At 52.7% G+C, this 21,774-nt stretch overlaps 2 protein-coding genes across 4 annotated transcripts in view; one reads left to right on the top strand and one right to left on the bottom strand.

The window, feature by feature from the left end:
- The window catches only part of STX2 (syntaxin 2), a 35,064-nt gene extending 26,088 nt beyond the window's left edge, over positions 1 to 8,976 (top strand). For 2 of the 3 annotated variants that reach the window (XM_049620691.1, XM_049620693.1), the window contains exons 7-11: positions 399 to 472; positions 575 to 712; positions 2,785 to 2,895; positions 4,630 to 4,756; positions 8,171 to 8,265. In XM_049620691.1, the coding sequence (XP_049476648.1) occupies positions 399 to 472; positions 575 to 712; positions 2,785 to 2,895; positions 4,630 to 4,710 (404 nt within the window). In that variant the 3' untranslated portion in view covers positions 4,711 to 4,756; positions 8,171 to 8,265. Of the gene's footprint in view, positions 1 to 398; positions 473 to 574; positions 713 to 2,784; positions 2,896 to 4,629; positions 4,757 to 8,170 lie in introns of all 3 variants that reach the window. The other variant, XM_049620692.1, reaches the window with a different exon arrangement.
- RAN (RAN, member RAS oncogene family) overlaps positions 1 to 21,774 on the bottom strand; it is a 595,260-nt gene that overhangs the window by 45,212 nt on the left and 528,274 nt on the right. The window lies entirely within an intron of this gene.

The raw sequence follows: 21,774 nt of genomic DNA, 5'->3' as shown, positions 1-21,774 counted from the left end.
GCTTGGGATTCTCTCTCTCTCTCTCTCTCTCTCTCTCTCTCTCTGTCTCCGCCCCTCCCCGCTCAAATAAATAAACTTAAAAAAAGGTTAACTCAGGTTTAGTTGCTAACTTCTGGTTGAAAAAGTCATTTTGAATTTTTTTTTAATGTTTATCTTTGAGAGAGAAAGAGACAGAGCATGAGCAGGGGAGGGGCAGAGAGAGAGGGAGACAGAATCGGAAGCAGGCTCCAGGCTCCCAGCTGTCAGCACAGAGCCCGACGTGGGGCTCGAACCCATGAGCCGTGAGATCATGACCTGAGCCAAAGTCGAGTGCCTAACCGACTGGGGCACCCAGGCACCCCCGAACGGTCACTGTAAGTGTCGGCTCGTTCTGAGCGGGGCCTGTGTTCATCTCACAGCTGGAAGAACCACGACCGACGAGGAGCTGGAAGAAATGCTGGAAAGCGGGAGCCCTTCGGTCTTCACCGCAGACGTGAGTGCCTGGGGGGCTGCGGCCGCATTCCCGTGCCTGTGCTTTCTCTTCCGAGCCGCCCTGAGTTCATCAGTATTTCTCTCTTGCCTTTGTTTCCCCAAGATTATATCAGATTCACAGATCACTAGACAAGCTCTCAATGAAATTGAGTCTCGTCACAAGGACATCATGAAGCTGGAGACCAGCATCCGGGAGCTACACGAGATGTTCACGGACATGGCCATGTTCGTTGAGACCCAGGTAACGCCCACGTTTTCCCTTGTCTGGGACGGACGCCTGGTGTTGGTGAAGTGTCGGGTCCAGGTACCCGAGAAAGCCATTGCTCCGGATCCGCTCTCCACATTTGGAAACTGAGTGCAGTGTTCTCGTGAGGCAGATGCTGGAAACAGCTCAAACTTTCAGCGGGGAGGCCGTGGCTCGCTCACTCGCATTACGTGTGTCCACACGACAGCCCACCGACCGGGTGGCCACGGGCGGCAGACTTTCGTCAGGGAGATTTTTAGTGAGACGTGCAGGTATCGTGCTGGAGTTTTGAGTGAAGAGGCAGCTGTACCATCTTACGTGTGTTTATACACATCTGTATAGATACGGTCGTGTGTAACGCACGCGTGTGTACGTGCGTGAACTCGGCTCCATAGGACTGTGTGCACAGAAGGAAAGAGATGTACCAACTCGGACAACAACAGTGCACCTGTGGGGATTTTAGGTTTCTTCTCTAAAACACGTGTACTTTCACGTTTTTACAAGGAACGTGTATTAGAACAATAGTTGGGAGAGAGGTTTTAAAAGTCTTTGGAGGAGTAGGCCCCGAGGGGCCTAGTCCATGCCACAGATAGAAGCCTCGCTCTCTGCGTGGTGTTCTTTGTCCGGTTCGCAGGCCGGGAGGGCGGGCCACCCCGGGGCTGCGAAGGTTCCCCCGCGAGACAATGGAAGCAGCGTAGGCAGTTCTTAACAAACCTGAAATCTGGTGTAAACCACGAGCCCACGTGTTCCCTTTAGGTTTGTGGATTCGTTTGTTCTGGCTCCCGTGAGTCTCCCTCAGGCCTTCCGTGGCAGTCGCACCAGCGAGTGAGGCCTGCACGCAGCCGCTTGCGGATTCAGGCGTCAGGTTCAGCTGACGCCTGTGCCCTGGGAGCGTCCACGTCGGACCTCTTAGGCTAGATCTGTCCTCACTCGCTGGCAGGCTGGTTTCGGGCGTGCTCTGGCAGGAGCGGCCCCGGAGAAGCTTAAGCCCTGGCCGGCTTGTTTTCTGGGTTGTACGAGGATGACAGGAAACCCATCCGCGTGTGGGACTCACTCTCCACGTGGGTCCCCGACCTTTCGGAGACGTTTATCATCAAGTACGTGAAAACCTCAGATACCGTGCGATTGCTAGGGGAAAAGAGCAACCACGGGCAGGCCCCCCCTTTCTGGTCGGGGGGGAGCCCTCGCCGAGGCCACACGAGCAGTGTGTGTTTCTGCCAGCTGCTTCTCCGGAAGTGTTCTGAAGGGAGCGGCTAGGCCGTAAGGGCACCGCGTTGCTTTTGTAATCGTGGAAGATTTTAGCGTGCTTCCGGCGTTAATTACAATGGCTCCACGCCAAGTATGTTGCGTGAAGCTCCAGTAGAGAAATGGCCATATTCTCAGCTTTGTTTCGTTGTTTGCTTTTAGAAGTCGGTTAGGGATGCGTTATATTGACCTGCCTAATTCAAACTCTGTGTATAGTCAAAACCGCTAGTAAGCTTGAGCTGGTGAGCACGTGACTTAATTATGCGTCGTTCTCCTAACGCTGCGCCGTCACTGCTGCAGATTGTGTCTGCTGTGGACAGAGAGCCAGGTACGCTGTCCCCTCCCCGCCACCTCCCTGCGCCCGCCTCGCGCCACGGGTTCCCTTCACTCGGCGAACTTAGTGTCACACAGACCGATGTTTTAAAGAAATCAGCACAAGTTCCTATGCACTAGAAAGGACGTCATTGTCCCTCGTGTGTGTGTGGTAACAGTAAGAGATTGGTCTCGCCTCGAGTTAGCCGCCTGTCCTTGGCTGCACCCGCCGTCACAAGGAGCGCACGTGGGAAAGCATGTCTCAGAATGTGCTCCGTTGTGGCCCATCCCTCTCATCCCTGTTCACGCTTTTTACAGTGTAAGTTACATTTTGATCATCACGTCGGCACATTTGTAATGTTCTCGTGTTGTCGTAAGCGTGAAAAACATTCGGTGTCCGTCATGTGCACGTTGCGTTCACGTGAAGATGTCGTTGGTGCTGTGGCGGCCTTGGGGGTACGCGCTCAAGTCGTGGGAGAATATCCTCTAAGCTTGAAACTTTTTGTTTCTAGGGCGAAATGATCAACAACATAGAAAAAAACGTTATGAACGCCGCAGACTATGTAGAACACGCTAAAGAAGAAACGAAAAAGGCGATTAAATATCACAGCAAAGCTAGAAGGGTGAGTTTGGTTTTTAAGACTTGAAGCGCATTTTTCTCTTCATTTCTCTTTATTGATGTAGCCCGACTTAATAGCTATTCCAAGAAATAAATGCTTGCTTAAGTTCTTATTTCATTTTACAACTGAAGTGCTTCTTTTGCTAAGAGGTTTTAGACTTTGTCTCGGTGAACGTGCCGTGACTGTGTTCTGAGCAACGAAACCCACAGCCTGGCCGCCTCCCATTCTCGAGTCCTCTGTGTCGTGGGCCATCAGCTGGCGGGTAACGCAGAGCTAACGGGACTGGAGGTTCTCAAAGCCGTCGGGTGCGCATTTTGTGCAGCGAACACTCGATTCTTTCCTTGGGTTGCTGGCTACGCGTCTGGTCCGGAGGCAGAGAGTTCCCGAGACCGGGCCTAAGCCACCTGCAGCGGCCCCGCTCGGCTCTGGGAGTCGGAGTGTGTGAATTCTGAGTGTGCCGTGTGTGGGCAGAGCTCTTGTGAGAACACAACAGAGAGGCGAAGTTAAGTCCTGACTCCAAGACAAGACAACTCTCCCCACAGTTCCCGGGTTTCCTCCACCCCCAACCCCCCAAGTGCAGAAGGTGGACACAGAGCCCCCCGCCGTGCTGCCCCGTCCTGCGGGCCGGCCGTGCGGGCTCACCTGCCTTCCTGGGAGCCTGCTTGCCCGCTGCCCGTCGCCCACAAAGGCCCTACCAAGAGGCGGTTCCGGGGTGCCGGGGAGAGAGGAAGGGCGACAGTTTGTGCGAGGAGTCAGCGTGCGGGCTGAACGCGGACGCGGGACGGGAGGCACGCGTGGGCTCGGCTCAGCCGGCCAAGCCCGGGCCCTGCTTCTCCTGGGGCACCTCTGCACGTGGTCATTCTCTCTGAGACGGGAGGCAGGGCTGCCGACATCACCGTGTTCCCGCTTTTCCAAACGTTCCCAGAGGACGTGAGGTGATGAGGCGCACGCGGGAAGTTCTCAGCCTCTTCCGGGCGCGGGGGACTCGGTGACAGAGTCGTTGGCAGAGGGCGGTTCTCTTCGCTTCTCCGTGACCCAACCAGCGGGCCGGCCAGCGAGAACTTGAGTGAAGAGATGACCGCTGTGAACAGACGGTGCCGTGACCCGTCTCCACCCCCTGACTGCTGGCGAGGCCTCACCGTCCTTGGCGAGCGTCAGCCGCTCAGAAACGAACTTACCCCCACTGTCCGTGAACACCTGACCTGTGAACCCCCACTGCCTGTTTGAACTTGTCACCCTGCTCTCAGACGCCCCGCGGCCGCTCACACGGTGACCGTCCCCTTCCCTGGGCAGGCGGTCTATCTTCTGGGGCCTGGCGGGAGCCGTGGAGGAGTCCACCGCCACCTCGAGCAAACGGGACCAAGGAGGGCGGGGGCTGATCACGTGGGCCGCTGCCTTCTTAGCTTCCTTCCTGAGCTGGGCCCGTGGCTGTGCGTGTGGGAGGTGAGAGAACAGCACGTGTGCGTCTCAGCCCCTCGGAACTTACCCGCATGCCATGACCCTGCGGCTCGCTCACTGCTGGTCCTAAGGCTTCTAGAACCGTCTCCAAACAGTCTGACCTTATTCAAGGAAAAACCACCCTTTTTAAGAACTAAAAGCTGCTGAATAATTAATTAGCTGTCCTGTAACTTACATGTTAAGAGATTCCCGTGGATCGTTTTATTTTCACTGAATGAGGTCTTCTAATGTGGTGATATGAAATTACCATGATGTAATCAGCTTGCTTTTCTTTGACAGAAAAAGTGGATAATTGTGGCTGTGTCAGTGGCTGTGGTTGCCATAATTGCTCTAATTATTGGCTTATCGGTTGGCAAATGATGGTGTGGACAACGTCAGTGTGCGTGCCCCCCCTGCCAGCGAGGCAGTAAGTAACTAATCAACTAATGTACTTATTAACTTTGCCAATTAGCTAACAGTGATGCTTGCCCAGTCCTCATTGACCTAAAAGTAATACCAGCCGCCAGTGGAGCGGAGCCCGGTCCCGCCGCTGCACACACGGAGGGTGAACGGGCGGGTGGGGGGCATCTTTACACGGGGCCTTCTCCTCCTGCGGCCCGATGCAGCTTCCGGGGCGCTCGCACCGCCTGGCGTGGCAGGCGCGCCCCCGGCCCGCTGGTCACCCTGCATGTAGCGGCCACGGTATGGTGGTGCCTTCTCCGTTGGCCGGCACTTCGCGGGTTAACGCACCTTTGACGTTTTCGCTTTTGCAACAGTTGCTTTGTGAGACCTCCCCACTTGTGGTGTGACTGGCTTGGAGGGAAGGGAACCGGAGTTTTCTGGAAAAGTCCGGGGGTGGGGCGCCTGGGTGGCTCAGTCGGTTAAGCGGCCGACTTCGGCTCGGGTCATGATCTCGCGGTCCGTGAGTTCGAGCCCCGCGTCGGGCTCTGTGCTGACCGCTCAGAGCCTGGAGCCTGTTTCAGATTCTGTGTCTCCCTCTCTCTGACCCTCCCCTGTTCATGCTCTGTCTCTCCCTGTCTCAAAAATAAATAAAACGTTAAAAAAAAAAAAAATTAAAAAAAAAAAAAGAAAAAGTCCGGGGGTGAAAATCCTCCCATCTCCCTGGGTTCCACGAGCCAGCATCCCGTCCGTTTTCCGGTACCTCCTGACTGTCGTGCGAGCCTGTGCTGTCAGCCTGCCGGTCAGTTTACAACATTCTGGGGAGAAGGTCTCCGTCGTTGACGAAAGCGACTTTATTTTGTTCACTGTGTGACTGTCCCCTTTCTCCAGACTCCGGTACATTTGTGTTTTCCTCTGGTTTTCTCCCCATGTGGGAGCGCCCTCCTCGCGTGACCGTGGAACGCTGTCCCATGCGTGTCCCTTGAGAAGGGTGTCTTGCCGTGGTCATTCGACTGTCGTTTTGCAGTGCCAGGTGCCGGGACGGTGACAGGCAGTCCTTGAGGAATTCGTTGTCTCTTTCCGAAAGCGACTGCGGCACCAGGCCGGCCCTTTATTTCTGCAAAGGGAGATGGCACGGGAGACAGGGACCCCGCATGCGGCCAGGTCCCGCCACTGCTTTTCGGCCTGGGACAGCCCGTTTGTGTGGCTTTCCTGGTGCTGGGAAAAATGATGTGTATGATTTTCTTTGCCAGGGTAATAGCACTTAAGAGCTATTTTTATATAATTTTAAAAATACGTGCTTTCTTAATTTTTCCTAGTGGTCATAACATGTTGGTTACACTAAAGATTAAAATTCGTTCTTAGGTTGGACCCAGCGATGTTGTTAGGTAATGCCGTTAAATGAACACAGGTTTTAAAGTTTATTTATTTATCTCGAGAGAGACAGAGCGCAAGCCGGGGAGGTGCAGAGAGAGAGGTGGGGAGAGAGAGAATCTCAAGCAGGCTTCATGCTGTCAGCACAGAGCCTGACGCAGGGCTCACGTCTGCGAAACTGTGGGATCATGACCTGGGCCGAAATCAAGAGTCAGTCGTTCAGCCGACTGAGCCCCTCCGGGCGCCCCTTTTCAGGGTGACCCCTCAGGGAGCAGTGGGCTTCTGGGCCGTGGGCCCGGATGGCTGGTTTTTACCCTAGTGTCTTTATTTATTTTATTTTTTTTAAAATTTTTTAATGTTTTTATTTATTTTTGAGAGAGAGAGAGAGACAGCATGAACGGGGGAGGGGAAGAGAGAGAAGGAGACACAGAATCCGAGGCAGGCTCCAGGCTCTGAGCTGTCAGCACAGAGCCCGACGCGGGGCTCGAACCCACAGACCGTGAGATCATGACCTGAGCCGAAGTCGGATGCTTAACCGACTGAGCCACCCAGGCGCCCCTACCCTAGTGTCTTTAAATACGAACGCAAAACAATCCTCGGTAAGACGCGCCAAAGCTTACACCAACAGTTATTTCTTTTATACACGAGTGGTTGCTGTCCGTGATTACACGTTAGAAAACGTAATTTATTCTTTCAGCAGGTGGTGCAGGGGGGCCTCGCGGTGGGCCAGGCCCTGCGGCGGAGGCACTTGGTGGGTAACCGAATGCCCACCGCCCAGCGGCGTGGGCGGGGCGCTCCGTTCCGCCCGAGGAGGCAGGCAGGGCCCGCGCCCTGCCGCGTTTGTGTCTACGAGGTGGAGGTGGTGGCGCCCCGCCCGCCGAGGAGAGGGGCACGCGTGTGGGTGCAGCTGGCAGCAGGGCGCTGGACAGAATGGTTGTTAAAGCTGGAGATCTGGGTGCAGGAGCTCGGCCGGCGTGGGCTTCAGGGGAGCGGCACCGGGGGCCGGTGGGGAGGACGTGCACCCGCGAGGGGGGCCCAGACGCCCTCAGGGCCAGCACCCCGGGCCCCGGAAGTCAGAGCTCGCGTCCAGGGTGGCATTTCCCCGGGGGACCCGGGTGCGGTGAGCAGGCTCCGGAGCTGAGGGGTGGCCGCTGCTGGGAAGCCCGAGGAAGAGGCCGTCTCAGATCAAGGTGCCGAGCGGGGTCTGTGGGAGCGCGTGGCGGGCGGCCGGGCCGCGGTCCTCACGCCGGGCGCGTGTGCGGGTCTGACGGAGAGGGGTGTCCCGACGGCAGCTCCCCGGTCCCTGGGTAGCCGAGCGGAAGTTTCCCGAGGGGCCTGCCGCGCAGACCGTCCGAGCGCGCGGTGGCTGATGGAGGTGCTGGTGCGCCAGCTCGGAGCCGTGCGCTCAGGCAGCGTCGCCCAGACGGCCCGCCCGTCATCTCTGTTCCTTCCTTCCCTTCTCCCGCGGACGGTCCCCCGGAGGAGACCGGCTCTGAAGCCGAAGGTAGCGTAGCTTCTAGGTGTGCAGGACACGTGTTCGTGACAGAGGAACCACGGAAGTGCCGTGCCGCCCGCTTTGGGCCACAGGCGCAGCGGAGGGCTGAGTAAGCTTGCTGCCTTCGTGCGTCCGCGCATCGGGCCTCAGCGCAAAGACGCGTGTAAGCGACACCGTCTTAGGCAAATGGGAAGTAGATTCGTTTAAAGTTCTAAAAAGACGTGCGGTGCGTCCGAGGAAGAGCGGCTCGCAATGTTCGTGTGATCGGTAGAAAGTGTCCGCTGAGGACCCCACGTGGTGCCAGGTAGACGCTGCCTTCCCCCCAGGGGCCCACGGTTGTTGTCCAGCAACACCTGCTGTGATTTATTAAGTTCCGTTAACTCGGTACGTGCACCCGGTGCTTTGCCTCTGGAACTTTGCTTCCCCGCCCCTCCCTGTCCTGTGACCTGGGGACTGGGCATTTTAAACTCAAATTCCAGGAGAATTCTGTGAAGAAATGACATTAGCGATTTCTTTCCTTTGAGACCTGGCAAATTATGCGAATTAATTAATGTTTTTTTCTTTATCTTGCAGAAAATGATGTGCATTATCATTTGTGTAATTGTTTTGCTTGTGATCCTTGGAATTGTCCTAGCAACAACGTTGTCGTAGCGACCGTATCCCGAGAGCCGCCGTCCTTGGAGTCAGACCACAGGCGCAGCGAGCGGCGAGCCCGCGCCCTCCCGTCCCGTGACTGAGCCCCAGCCACCGTGACGTGTGGTGCTGGGCGCCGGTCTCGTTGCTGAGGGCCAGGGGGAGGCGCCACGGATGCACCGTCTAGTGAAAGTCCGGGAGCGGGATGGGTGTGACGAGCTAACCCAGACGTCCTTGGACTCTGAAGAGCACATCACCGAAAACTAACAATGTGAAACTTGTTTCAGTGGCTTTAAAACAAGGAATGATTGAAAATTTCAATTTTTTTTTTTTTTTTTTTGTATTTCAGTGTTAAAAGTACATGTGAAGTTTAATTAGGAATATTTTATGTCATGAAGCTATGAGATTTAAGGTCTGAGCCTTCCTCCCTCCCCGTCCCCCAGCTAACACGCTAAGAGTCGTTTTTGTACTCCGTTTCATTCGTGTTTTGTTCGTAACAAAAATTTGTATCGTCACAGAACTGTTTTGTAAGATATCGATAATTTTAAATGTTTATAAATTGTTTAATATATTAACATCTTAATTTACTCCGTTTTTATATATCGAATATTGCCTTTTGAAGTAAATAGGAAGCGTCATGATATGACTAGAGCCTTCTTTGCACAGTTGTTTACCAAGTTTGCCGTTGGCATAGCACACATCGGCGGCAAAGCCCCCGAAAAGCCTTTCAAGTGCCTTCTGTTAACGCTGATTCACAAGGTTAAAAAATGCACCTGACGGCCTCCGGGAAAGTCTCCATTATTGCACTGGGCCCACTCCTACCTGTTCCGCTGCCCGAGATAATAAATTAGTTACTGCCCGTGCGAGACCACTGCCTCTTCTTTGTTCGTTAGAAATAAGGTTTGTGTGTCCCTGTGTACGTCAATAAGGTCTGAACTTAAGACGGTGAGAAGACCGAGACTGAGTACTTTCTCAACTCAAGGAACTTACTCCCAGACGTTAATTCCTCTAAATGTAAACTGCTGTACAGATTACTTATAAATGCTCTTGGTAAGTGCTTACTGTTCTGCTGAACTGCAAAAGTAGATTCCCAAAGTTCATAGGAATCCATGATAATTCAACATTTGTATCGCGCGGTAATGTTTCTTAGTATAATACGGTTTATTTTTTGACGTGTATCACGCGTGGGCTCTTACTAGGGAGCGGACCTCTGTGAGACGGCAGCTGGTCAGGACTGTGGGTGAAGGTGTGAAGGGTGTTCAAAATGGCGCCAAGCTCTCATTCCTTGTGTATGCGATCGACCGTGTAAGCGCGTGCCTGCATCCTGACATTGGCTTGAAAACTGATAGAGCCACGCTTGCTTCCACACAGTAAGCGTGAATGAGTCGAGTGGTCCGGAAACCGTGCTCTTTATGTAATACGATTATGACTTCCACTCGTTCCTGATTTATGCACGCGATGGCTTAGCTTAGACCCGGATCTGAATGGATGCACTTCATGTGCGTGCTGATCACCGCTGAGTGCTCAGAGTTAGGAGAGGAGAGCTCTGGCTGCAACGGGTGTTTTTAAAAAGTCTTTACATGGCCCGTCAACGGGGTCCGCTCGCCATGTGTGCACAAGTCGGAGACGCGCCTTGAAGGACATTTAAATATTTCGCGATCATGCCTGCATCAGCACAACTTTTGTGCACTCGTTTGTGTCATCGCGTCCGCGTGCAGAGCAGCGCTCTGTGCTGGCGGCGGCCTGTGTGCGGCTGGGCGCGTTCTCCAGCTCTGGCTCGTTAGCCTCGCCTCCGGCAACGGTTCCGACTGCCCTTGTTCAGGTCATTCTTCCGAGATTTACCAAACTTGTGCTTCTGTAGTTGGAGTCCAGGAAAAGCCTTTTGATTTCTGTTTAGGAGAACATCGAAGTCAGTCATGGGGTAGCGCTGCTGTACGCATGGACCCCAAGCACCCGTTTGAGATCAGATTACAAAAGCTATACTTACGGGTTCCCTTGTTACTTTGATCATTCCTTCAAATATTTTATGTTTACATAAAGAAAAAACTGCCAGAGAACCGAAACCAAACTGACTTTCTGTCTCGTCATTTCTGGAAAGATTTGGGGGGGAGATATTCTATTGCATATCCATTAATAAATTGTTCTACTAAGAAAATCACTCTTACCTGTGGCCGTTATTGTGTATAATAATGTCACTTAACGATGTTGGGCGTCTTCGTTGCGATTACAAGGCTCGGTGCCTGGTGTGTTATGCAGGAGCCCATCCGGGTCCTTGCTGTTGATGGCAAACGCTGATTCAGGGAACTGGGGTTACATTTCAGAGTCAGCGGCTTCGGTGGTTATGTCCACCAGACAGAATCTCCTTGAGTAACGGGGGAGGGGGGGTCCTCCTGCCCCCGTGCTCTGAGCTGTTTATCCTTTGTATCTCTTCATCCCCTTTCAGAATTTTTCTTCAGTGGGATTTCCTTAATCCGTAACTCTTAAATTCTAACCATGTTGGAAAGTGACGTCAAAAACCACAGTTCCAAAAAGGGAAGGGAAAACAGTCCTGGAGAGAGCAGGTCACAGAACTAGGTTCCCCTACGTTACCTCCCTCTTCTGAGGCCCCTTCCACAGTGAGTGTCCTTCCAAACTGCAATCTCGATGTACACACTCAGTAACGTAGCCCCTAAGTTTATACTTTTTATATATAGTTTAGGCGACAAAGCAAAATGAATTGTGTTAGTTTGAGCCCTCGGGAGCTCCCCAGACAGGCAGGGGGAACAGGGAGAGGCGGCGAAGCAGGCAGAGCGCCCCAGAGGTGAAGGTGGTAGGTTCGACACGCGGGGGCGCTCCTCTCCAGGCTTGTCTTGGGCAGACGGAGCAGATTCGGGCCAGGCCGCCAGCATCCTGGGGTTCACGGAGACGCCTCAGCCCAGGGTGGGGCGCTGCAGTGTCCACACGGTCTCAGGGCCACATGCCCCTCTCAGGGCCTCGGCCTGGAAATGAGCTCCCACCAAGGGAACGGAGAGCAGAGGGGGCCTGAGGTCGGCTGGGGTCATGTCCTCTCCCCTGACCCCTCCCAACAGATTCTATTAACACCGGCACATCTACAGTCACACCCTCTCACGACCTTAAAACAGGATACACCTGGGTGCAATTCACACCGGCAGGGTGGCACAGCCGGTGATCGTGGCGGTCAGGTGCCAGCCATGCTGCAGGCTGGTGCATAGGGGACCGAAGGCGGTGCAGGGGGGCCGGGGCGCCCCAGGCCGGTGCGGGGGGTGCGGAGAGGGGGAGAAAGGGGCGCAGGCCGGTGCTGGTGTGGGGGAGGGGCGTGCCGCAGGCCGGTGCAAGGGGAGGCCCCAGCTGGTGCAGGGGGGCCCGCAGTCCTCTGATGCCTCCCGCAGCGGTTCGCAGGGCACGTGGAGCTGGTGAGGTGAGTGGAGGCACAGCGCCCGGCACCTGGCCGGCCCCGCTGCTCCCGTGTGTTCGCGGCGGCCGGTGGGCACGGGGCGGGGCGCGGAGGGCACGGCAGGCTCAGGCCCGGACTCCCCCACGGGGGAAGTTCCAGCAAAGGCCGCCTGGAGCGCTCCAGAGGCCTGACCCGGGCGTGACCTCGGGCCCGGGACACGGGAGGGGGAGGGGCGCCGGGAACCTCCCAGGCCGCCCACCGCGGGGCCGGCTCGGGCGGGGGCGGGGACGGAGCCGGCGGCCGGAGTCACAGACACGCAGACACACGCGCGCCCGCAGGTCGGCCTCCGCCCGCCGCTCGCTCCCCCCTGGGCGCCTGGGGCTTTCGACCCCGGTGGCAGGCAGGTGGCCTCGGAGGCGGGGCGGGGGGCCGGACCCCGAGTTCGCGGTGCGGCTGGAGGGTGGCCGTCCGCGCCGCCCGCCGCGCAGGCGCTGGGGGGGTTTGCCGTCTCGGGGCTCGGAGCCCCCAGCAGGGCCTGCCCGCAGGCGTGGGGGTGGCTTTGGTGGGGCGGCGACCCAGCCGGGCAGCTCCAGCCCGCACCGCACCCCAGTCCTGTGCCTGCGCGGGGCAGCTGGGGGCCAGACCCGGAGCCGACGCCCGCTGCTCGCCGGCAGGCCTGGGGCTCCGCGGGCTGCAGCCGGAGCGGACCGCCTGCCTCGGAGCTTTTACAGGTGTCCTTCCCCACCCCCACCCCGCACCCCCGCGAGCTCCCGGGTTACAGCGGTGTAGTTGTGATTTGCGGTGAACGTACAGGCTCGTGTAACCCCGCACCCTGCGGGGGCAGGACGTTTCACACGCACGCGCCCTAGGAAGCGTGCAGAACGCTCTCCCTGTCTTTTCTGGACACTTCGTGCCCATGCGGTCAGTCCAGCCTCCCGCTGCCCAGGTGCCCCCATTCTGTACCATGAATCCCTAGTTTGTTCCTTTTTGTTGTTTTTTAGTGTAAACCAGGCTTCATTCATCCGCTGGCCACTTCACGGACATTCGAGCGGATCCCAGGTCCAAGCCAAGATGGGCAGTGCGGCCACGGCGTCGCCCGGACACGACTGTGGACACTCGCCGTCACTCCTCTTGGGGACATTCCTGCGTCACACGTAAGTGTCCCTTTAAGAAACTGCGAAGCTGTTGTCCACACGCGGTACTGTAGCAGGTTTCTCGAAGAGTCGCGGCACTGAGGCTTTTCTTTCCAGGAAGCGACTTTATTCCTGGCACCGCCCAGTTGGGTTCGTACCCAAGGAACTGAGCCCCGATGCCACGCTGTGTAGCTTCTTATATATTGTTTCTTTCTTTGCCTCCCGTATACGGTAACGCGCCAACACGCAGTCTGATTAAGCGGTCTCATGTTTCAAGGTCGTGAAGGATGTTGTCACCTTTGTGCATAACCAGGTTGCCTTGAGGTTTCTTTTTTCCTTTCCTCAGGGACGGGACCCTACCACATTCCCCCCTTTGATTCTCAGACCCCTCTATTTGGGGTCAAAGAGCATCGTCTTGGTTTAGAGGTTTATATAGGCTGTCCCCCCACATGCCTAGAATAGTCCACCTGGAGCCTGCCCTTTGACGGCTGCACTGACACTGTCCCAGGCCTCTCGTAGATGAGAGAAGTTAGACAAAGGGTGGGGATCTGGCTCAAGGTGATCCGGGGTCCCCCACCAGTTGAGTTATAAAATCTTTGGCCTAGGCATGTTAAGTTTTTAACAGACGATGATGAACTTTTTCCCCATTAGGCAGGACAGTTTTTCCCAATACTTGAGCTTTTGAGAGGCCAAACCCCGGGTGTGGGACTGGGGTATTTTGTTTTACTATGAGGTTTGTGGGGATCAATGGCCGTCGTTTCCCCACGTTGGTACCCACGAAGTATCCTAGCTGAGTGCTAACGAAAACCTCCCCCTCCCCCATTTCTAGCCAGCCAGGGCAGCCTCGGCCAATCCTGTGGCAAAGAGTAGCACAAGAATCACGATAATACCGAGAAGGCGTGACGGTGCCTCACAGCAAGGAAACATGTAGAAAATAAGGACAGTCTTTTGTTTCATGGGACCGTGGGTTCCTCAAGCTCCTGCCGTGTGTAGACCAGTCAGCTTCCGGAGTGACTAGGGCAGGGCTGCAGTCTCCCAGAGCCTCTGGAGTGGCAGAACCTTCCGTGTGTGGTCGGCTTGCGCGGCGTGGATGGGTCAGGAAGGCACTCCCAGTTTCGAGAGGCCGGCTTCACTCTGCCGTAGTGAACCCAGGGACCCGCTTCGGCTACTTCCCTGCGTAGGGGTGGACAAAATGACAGTGAACGGGCCCCTCCAGAGGGGTTGTAGGGGTTGGACATTTTCCTCCTTCACCCACACGGCATCTCCTGGTTAGAGGGGTTAGACTCACAGGTGATCCCTGACCCAGTGGTATAAGGTGGTTAGGGTAGAGGCAAGGGGCCGCATGTGTTGTCTTACGGTGAGACGGTCTGTCTCATTTAGAACCCGCCCCCCATGCCCTTGATAGTGGGGGGAGGGTGCCCAAAGGATTTCATAAGGGGAGAACCCCGCCTGCTCCTTCAGCCTCCCACCTGCGGCTGCAGTCTGCCTCCCTGAAGGTCCCTGATCTCTCCCTGCCTAAGGTTCACCCTTTCCTTGTTTATTCCTCCCCTGGAGCAGGGCCTGTGTCTGCTGTTAGGGAACAGGGACGATGACCGCTCTGGCTTCTTCAAGCTGATAAGGGATGGTGTCGGGGGACAGCAGTTAGAGTCAACCCACGGGTCGCTCGAGCGACCCACAGCATGGTTCCACGGGAAGGCTGGCGGGCAGGAGGCGGCATGAACATCAGCAGACGCACACAGAAAACCACAAAGATTCTACTGAGCAACGAGATGGCATCTTAAGATCATGTCTACGGTGTTCAAACCTGCCAGACAGTCTAGGAGAGACCCTGACTTTGTAAACAACACATGTCAGGGGATCGCTCATAACCCACGTGACGGTGGCTCTGTTTCCAAGAGTTTGGCCCTAACGTAATTTAAAAACCAAAAATTTTTTTAAAGCATTTAATGCTTGTGAGGTTAACTCAGAGTTTTGCCGAGTGCAGGCAGACAGTCTGCTTCATTTTGAGGTGTGAAACTTTTCCAAGGGCCAGGAGTGCTACTAGAGAAAGGTCAAAGTAGCCACGCGCCATTGTTAATCTGTAAATGTTTAGGTAAGCCGAGCCTGGGTATTATTCTATACAGCAGAACTGTTATTGCTTTCTGTGCCTTTTCTGTCTTGCAGAGGAAGGCCTCTACCCAGCTAGTAAAAGAGTCCGTCCATACCAACTGGTGTTGGGATTCCTTTGACCTTGGCATATGAATGAAACCTGATTGTTAGTTTTTCCTGGATAGCCTCCAGGTCCTTGATTGCCTGGGAGAGCAAGTTTGTGGTTGGACATTTCTAAGACCTACTTCACGGGCTGATACTTCTTCCACAACTGTCCCCGATGAATTTTTTCCAGTAAACATCCTTTGGGCCATTTGCTAAGTTTTGTCTGTCCCTAAATGAAAGGCCTGAGGCTGTGTTTTCATCATCTGCTAGCTCTGTGAGCTTGGTGACAGCAGTTGCCCTGCTCTGTGTGTAACCATTCCAAGGGCTGGAGACCGTGTCTAGGAGCGAGGCCCCAGTTTACTTTTTGAGGGGCAGAGTAGGTGGGATCGAGTCTCCTTTAACAATCGACATAGCACACTGTTTTCCTGAACCCCGCTATCTACAGCCTACAACATCTAGTAATTTCCAAAAACTCACATAATTGTGATTTAGCCCTGGATTTAGTCGTACCCTAGTCTCTAATTAAGTTATACTGTCCCTTTCTAGCAAGGGAGTAAGGTTCTCTGGCATCATCAGGAAAGAATGAGAAAAAAGCGTTCCCATACACATTCCAGGGGCTGAAAGAAAACTTTAGTTACAGGTTTTCCGGAGACTGATCGTCATGCCACGTTCGGATAGTGGCCTGGAGTGGAAAGGAGGACAGAAAAGGTGGCTCCGGTCTCAAGAAGGAAATCAACTAGTTTTCCTTCTATATTTGAAGTTATCCGAGGCTCTGGGTTTCTGATGGACCGTTGGTTTAGGGGAGCCGCCGTGAAAAGCCCCAGGCCTGGGTCAGTCCCTCCCAGGGACACGAGATAAGTTCTCTCATTTAGAGGTCCCCGAGGGCATTCAGGTCTCCAGTGATCGTCTCCATTTAAGGGGCACAGCTTGTGGGGTTTTCATTTTGGTTCTCATTTCACTGCTCTGAACGCCACCTAAATGGCACCTGGTGCCAGGACCTCGGGAAGTCCAGTCTGGCATAGTACGTAAGGTCACGACTAAGGCCTCAGTTTTTTTTAAGCCTCCTTTTTTTTTCTTTTCTTTTTAAAAAAATTCTTCTCTTGATTTGGTTGTAATACACCCAGCTGGCAGCTCACAAGAGCACCTCCAGGGACCCTTCAAGGCCAACAGCCAATTTTTGCATTTTCTTTGAATATCTAGGGCTGAGTGAATGACAGATTTGTCCTTTAAAATCGTCTCAGCCTCAGGGGTGTCAGGGGAGATAGCCGAATGTGTAGTGAGAGCCCCCCTTGCCTCTCCAGGAAGGCCATCGGGCTCTCATATTCTGTTTGTAAAATAGTGGCTAATTTAGCATAATTTGAGGGCTAAATCTTAGATTTCCTTAATTTTTTTTTTTTTTTTTTTCCAAAACATCTGTCTCATTGAGAGTCTGATTTAACAAAAGCATTATATCTTTCCAGGTCAGCTCAAAAACACATGTAATATTCTGAAAAGCCTTCATATACTTGTCTGATCAGAAAATTTACCTACATCTCCTTTTATCTGTATTAAACCCTGTAATGTCAGGGTTTTCCTTCTGGCCTTCTAGCTTCTTGTAAGGGAAACATGCCTGTTACATTACGGGGAGGGCCTGGATAAGGTGGGTAGCAGGGAGCAGAATTGTATTTATATATATATATATATATATATATATATATATATATAGAGAGAGAGAGAGAGAGAGAGAGAGAGAGAGAGAGAGAGAGAGAGAGGGGGAGGGGGGGGTGGGAGGCTTCCCTTCCTCCTTCTCTAGGTCTGTTTTGGATACAGGTAAAGGGCCCTTAATTATGTCCCCTCCTGATTGCCGGACTTCAGAAAGGGTTGCCATTAAATTAGGCTCCACCTCACATTGCTTACATATATCTCGATTTTTTTCTTAAGGCCCGAAACAATGAACATAGGGGAATTCTCCTCATTTCCCTTCACATTTGCAAAACCCGGTCCAGTTGTAGGATAGTATTGTCATTGATATTTCCCTCTGAAGGCCAAGTTCCCTCTTCCAGTTCGTATTGGGGCCAAGCCTTGAGGCAAAAGCAAATGAATCTTAATGCATTCCAAAGGATCAGTGGCCTTGGTTGGGGAATTACCCATCCATCTATAGGAAAAAGGAAGAAAGTTGTCCCTTGTCTCCATTTCCCGTAGCCTGCCAGGAGAAACCTCATCTCCTGGCCCGCTTTTGGGCCGGCTGAGGGACTGGCTCCCAAAGGCCCTGTCGGTCTCTCGAGGGGCTGGGAGTAGTCACTCTTACCCAGGCTTGACTCTACCTCTGAGAGCTGGCCCGGCCTTTCCTGGTTTTTCTTACCCCTCCGTTTCCCACCTGTAGCACCTTGGGGGTATGGGGTATGACCAAGCAAGATTTTCCCGGTTGTGGTTTAGTCGTAGGAGGTCCTGATTTGATTTTGGCCCAACGGTAACTTACATACTGATCATTGGCCGTCGAGGGAGGGGGTTAAAGGGCCAGAGTCAAGGTCTAGTCCCCTGCCTTTCTCAACAATGCCCACATAAATATGTGTCAGCCGTGTGGATATCCATTTTCGGCATACAGTGGGCTAAGTTTAGTAAAACGGCTCCCATGTATCTTAGTGAAAGCCCTTCATGTATCGGTCCCTCCCTCCTACGGCAGAGGCATCCAGTGCTCTGCTGAACGGGAACAACACAAATGTGGAGGAGTTGGAGGCCGGCACCGAGGGCACTGCCATCATTTTCCCAGCCTTTGGATCAAAGGACGAGGAATTTTCATCTTAACCCCGTGTACTTTTTTTTTTTTTTTAACTTTTTTTTTCAATATGTGAAATTTATTGTCAAATTGGTTTCCATACAACACCCAGTGCTCATCCCAAAAGGTGCCCTCCTCAATACCCATCGCCCGCCCTCCCCTCCCTCCCACCCCCCATCAACCCCGTGTCCTTTTGAAATCCATTTATTTTAACCTTAGCCTGTCCTGACCACACATACAATTTCTTTTTAAAGATTTTCCTTCACGAAACTTCCACAGATTTTCTTTGCATTTAGATTTTGTCCCAAGCCATTTCTCTCCAAATAACCAGTCTCATTTAGGACTAAATTACTTTTTTTTTTTTTTACCTTTAACAAAAATGTATTTCCATTTCTTATATCTTTCTTTCCTATCTCCTACTTTCCTACCTGCAGCGTTGCTTTTCTTATTTTTATCAGTTTTAACTACATTTAGCAGAATTTTAACTCTTCGAAACTTTGGTCTCCGGTGAAAACTAACTAGTAACCAGTTGTGAACTCTGTGTTGCATCAGAATTTTTTTTTTAGATGGCAAACTTATGAATCCATTCAGCACAAAGCATGTTTTTTCCATCAGATCCAAAGATCCTTAGTTTTTTGCAACAAGTCAGAAGCACAAACCTACATCTAGTAATTAGTACTTTAGCCTCTTCTCTCATTAGATATCCAATGAATTCAATCTCAGTTTATCATGCAAGCAAAACGTTTTAGGTTACCAAGGACTTTGAAAGCTGTCTTAACAATTACCCACGAAAACTTTGAGGCAGATGAAATCAGCCAGCACTTTAAGCCATCCTTTTGCCGACAAATTGGGACAGAGATAACATGAGCTTATTTGACCCTCAGCAAATCTAGGTAGAATAAAAGTTTTGTTTTTTTTTTTTTAATATCGGTAAACGTTGCCTATCTCAAACCAACAAACTTAAGTTAGCTTAAACACTGAATACGTTTTACTTGGGTCCACTAAGACAATTTGTTCCCCGTTGTCTACTTTTCACCTGGGGCACTGGCGGGGAAATCTGAAGTGTGTGTGGTCTCACACGCGACCTCTGGGGGGAGGAGGGGCTGCCGGTGGCCTGGGCATCGAGGAACCAGTTCTGCAGGCCGCCCCCAAGTGGTGCAGAAACAGGAGGAAGGGAAGGAAAGGCAGAAGAGGGGAGGTGCCAGCAGAAGGCAGAGAAAGAGTTCCCAGTGGACCTACCAGGACAACTCCGGGAGGTGATCAGACTCCCCTTCTGCCTCTTGTGGGGCGGGTCTGCCCAAATGAACCCGGGTTCTTACCAGTCTTACGGGCAGTGCTCCCGAGCCGGTTCCTGGGCCTCACAGGTTCCGTTGGCGCACACGGGATCCTCACCCCGGTGCCGGGAGGGCCAGTCTCCTGCGGATCAAGGGGTCCGCTGGCTCCAGGTGAGGCAACCTCTCCCGGCGCCCAGAGGTTCACATCCCTGGCGGCGAAGGAGGTGGAAACGCCCCGTCCCTGAATCCCGGACGCGAGCCCCTAAGTAATGTAGCAGGATTCTCGCACGGAGAGTCGTGACACCGAGGCTTTTCTTTCAGGAAGGAACTTTATTCCTGTCGGCACCGCCCAGTCGGGTTCGTACCCAAAGAACCGAGCCCCGAGCGCCACGTGGCGTAGTGTTTTACATATTTTCCACTTCTGTGTCTCCCCTGCACGGTAACACACAAACACATGGTCTGATTAAGTGGTCTCGTGCTACAGGGTCGTGAGGGATGTTGTCACGTATGTGCATAACCGGGTTGGCTGGAGGTTTTCTTTCTTTCCTTTGGGAGGAGACCCGACCGCCATACCGTTTCCCACTCCTGCGCGTGTCCAGACTCCGCGTCCTCACCGCGCTGGGTCAGGTCTCTGGAGAGGGTGTGTGTGCTGCCTCAGTGTGCTTTTAATTGGCATTTCCCCACTGTTTCTCGCAGCCAGGCACCTTTCCATGTGCTTATTAAGTCATTCCCAGGTCTGTTTGGGTGAAATACCCATTCAGACCTCTTGCACGTTTTTAATATTGGGCTGTCTCATTTTTGAATTGTGAGTTCTTTGTGTAATCTGGTGAAATTGGTTTGTTTGGTTTTTTTTATACAACTTGTGTCTTTCAGAGGCATTAAGAGAAGAAAAGACAAAAATGTGCTTAGAGCACCTTTGATGTTAGCACTTGGATTTACCATTTCTGGTGCTCTGTATTTCTTCCTACAGATGATGATCACTCCAAAGTCACTCTCGGCTCAAAGGACTTCCTTTAGTATTTCTTTCTTTTTATGTTTTATTTATTTTTGAGAGAGAGAGAGACCGAGCATGAGCAGGGGAGGGATCCGAAGCAGGCTCCAGGCTTCGAGCCGTCAGCACAGAGCCCGACGGAGGGCTCGAACCCACGAACTGTGAGATCATGACCTGAGCTGAAGTCGGATGCTTAACCGACTGACCCACCCAGGTGCTCCAGGACACAGAGTTTCTGTCCACTGTTTGTTTTTTTTTTTTTTTTTTTTTTCCCCCTGAGCAAGGACCTATCAACGTGAAGTGAATAAACCTTTACAAAACATTTAAAGAAAAAGGAAGAGAGCTTTATTCAAGCCCCAGTTAGGACAGCTGTCCAGGATACACAATCTTCATGAAGAAGAACGTGCTCTGGGGAACATTTGTTGCCAGGTTATGTGTGTATATAGGACATAAGGTTGCAAATCATCGTGATGAAAGACATTGCAGAGAGTTGCAGACTATCTTACGTGTTTAGAATGTGCTAGGCTGCATCTTACCGGAACTTACTGAGCTTTCACTCTTATCTTTATGCTTGAGCTTTTTTTTTTTTTTTTCTTTTTTTTTTTTTAAGGTTATTTGCTCATGAAGCAGATGTTCAATGTGTGCCCGGGGCAGAAACAGAACCCCTGCTTTGAAGTTAATGAGTCCGTCTGACCTTGGTAGATGTTCAAGGATAGCTTCACTGGGAGCCCAGGGGCAGGGCCCGTGAACATAAAGTTGGAAGTTTCCTTGAAAATTTCCTTTGGGTGGGAATGCAAACTGGTGCAGCCGCTCTGGAAAACAGTGTGGAGATTCCTCAAAAAATAGATGTACCCTACGACCCAGCAATAGCACTGCTAGGAATGTACCCAAGGGAGACGGGAATGCTGATGCATGGGGGGGCTTGTACCCCAGTGTTTATGACAGCACTTTCAACAGTAGCCAAATTATGGAAAAAGCCTAAATTCCATCAGCTAATGAATGGATTAAAAAATTGTGGTTTATATACACAATGGAATACTACGTGGCAACGGGAAAGAATGAAATCTGGCCCTTTGTAGCAACGTGGATGGAACTGGAGAGTGTGATGCTGAGTGAAATAAGTCACACAGAGAAAGACGGATACCATATGTTTTCACTCTTATGTGGATCCTGAGAAACTTAACAGAAGACCATGGGGGAGGGGAGGGGAAAAAAAAGGGTTAGAGAGGGAGGGGAGCAAACCATAAGACACTCTTAAAAAACTGAGAACAAACTGAGGGTTGATGGGGGGTGGGAGGGAGGGGAGGGTGGGGGATGGGCATCAAGGAGGGCACCTGCCGGGATGAGCACTGGGTGTTGTATGGAAACCAATTTGACAATAAATTTCATATTAAAAAAAAATTTCCTTTGGGGCCACCTGGCTGGCTCAGTCATCGGAGGTGCAAGTCTTGGTCTCGGGGTTGTGAGTTCCAGCCCCACGATGGGCATAGAGATTACTTAAACTCTCAGAAAAGAAAAGAAAAGGTCTTTATTTTAGGAGCACCCACCTTAATGTTGCTTCACACGTCTTACAGTGTGTTGTTTAAAACCAGACCGGGCACCTGGGCGGCTCAGTCGATGAGGCGTCCTCCTCTGGATTTCAGCTCAGGTCATGATCTCGTGGTTTTGTGGGATCGACCCTGTGTGGGGCTCCACACTGGCAGCACAGAGCCTGCTTGGGTCTCTCTCTCTCTCCCTCTCTCCCTCTCTCCCTCTCTCTCTCTCTCTCTCTCTCCCTCTCTCCCTCTCTCTCTCTCTCTCTCTC

This window comes from Panthera uncia (assembly GCF_023721935.1).
Source record: "Panthera uncia isolate 11264 chromosome D3 unlocalized genomic scaffold, Puncia_PCG_1.0 HiC_scaffold_9, whole genome shotgun sequence".
Taxonomy (NCBI): Eukaryota; Metazoa; Chordata; class Mammalia; order Carnivora; family Felidae; genus Panthera; species Panthera uncia.
The sequence above is the reverse complement of the archived record's forward strand: the minus strand, read 5'-3'. Positions and strand labels throughout refer to the sequence as shown.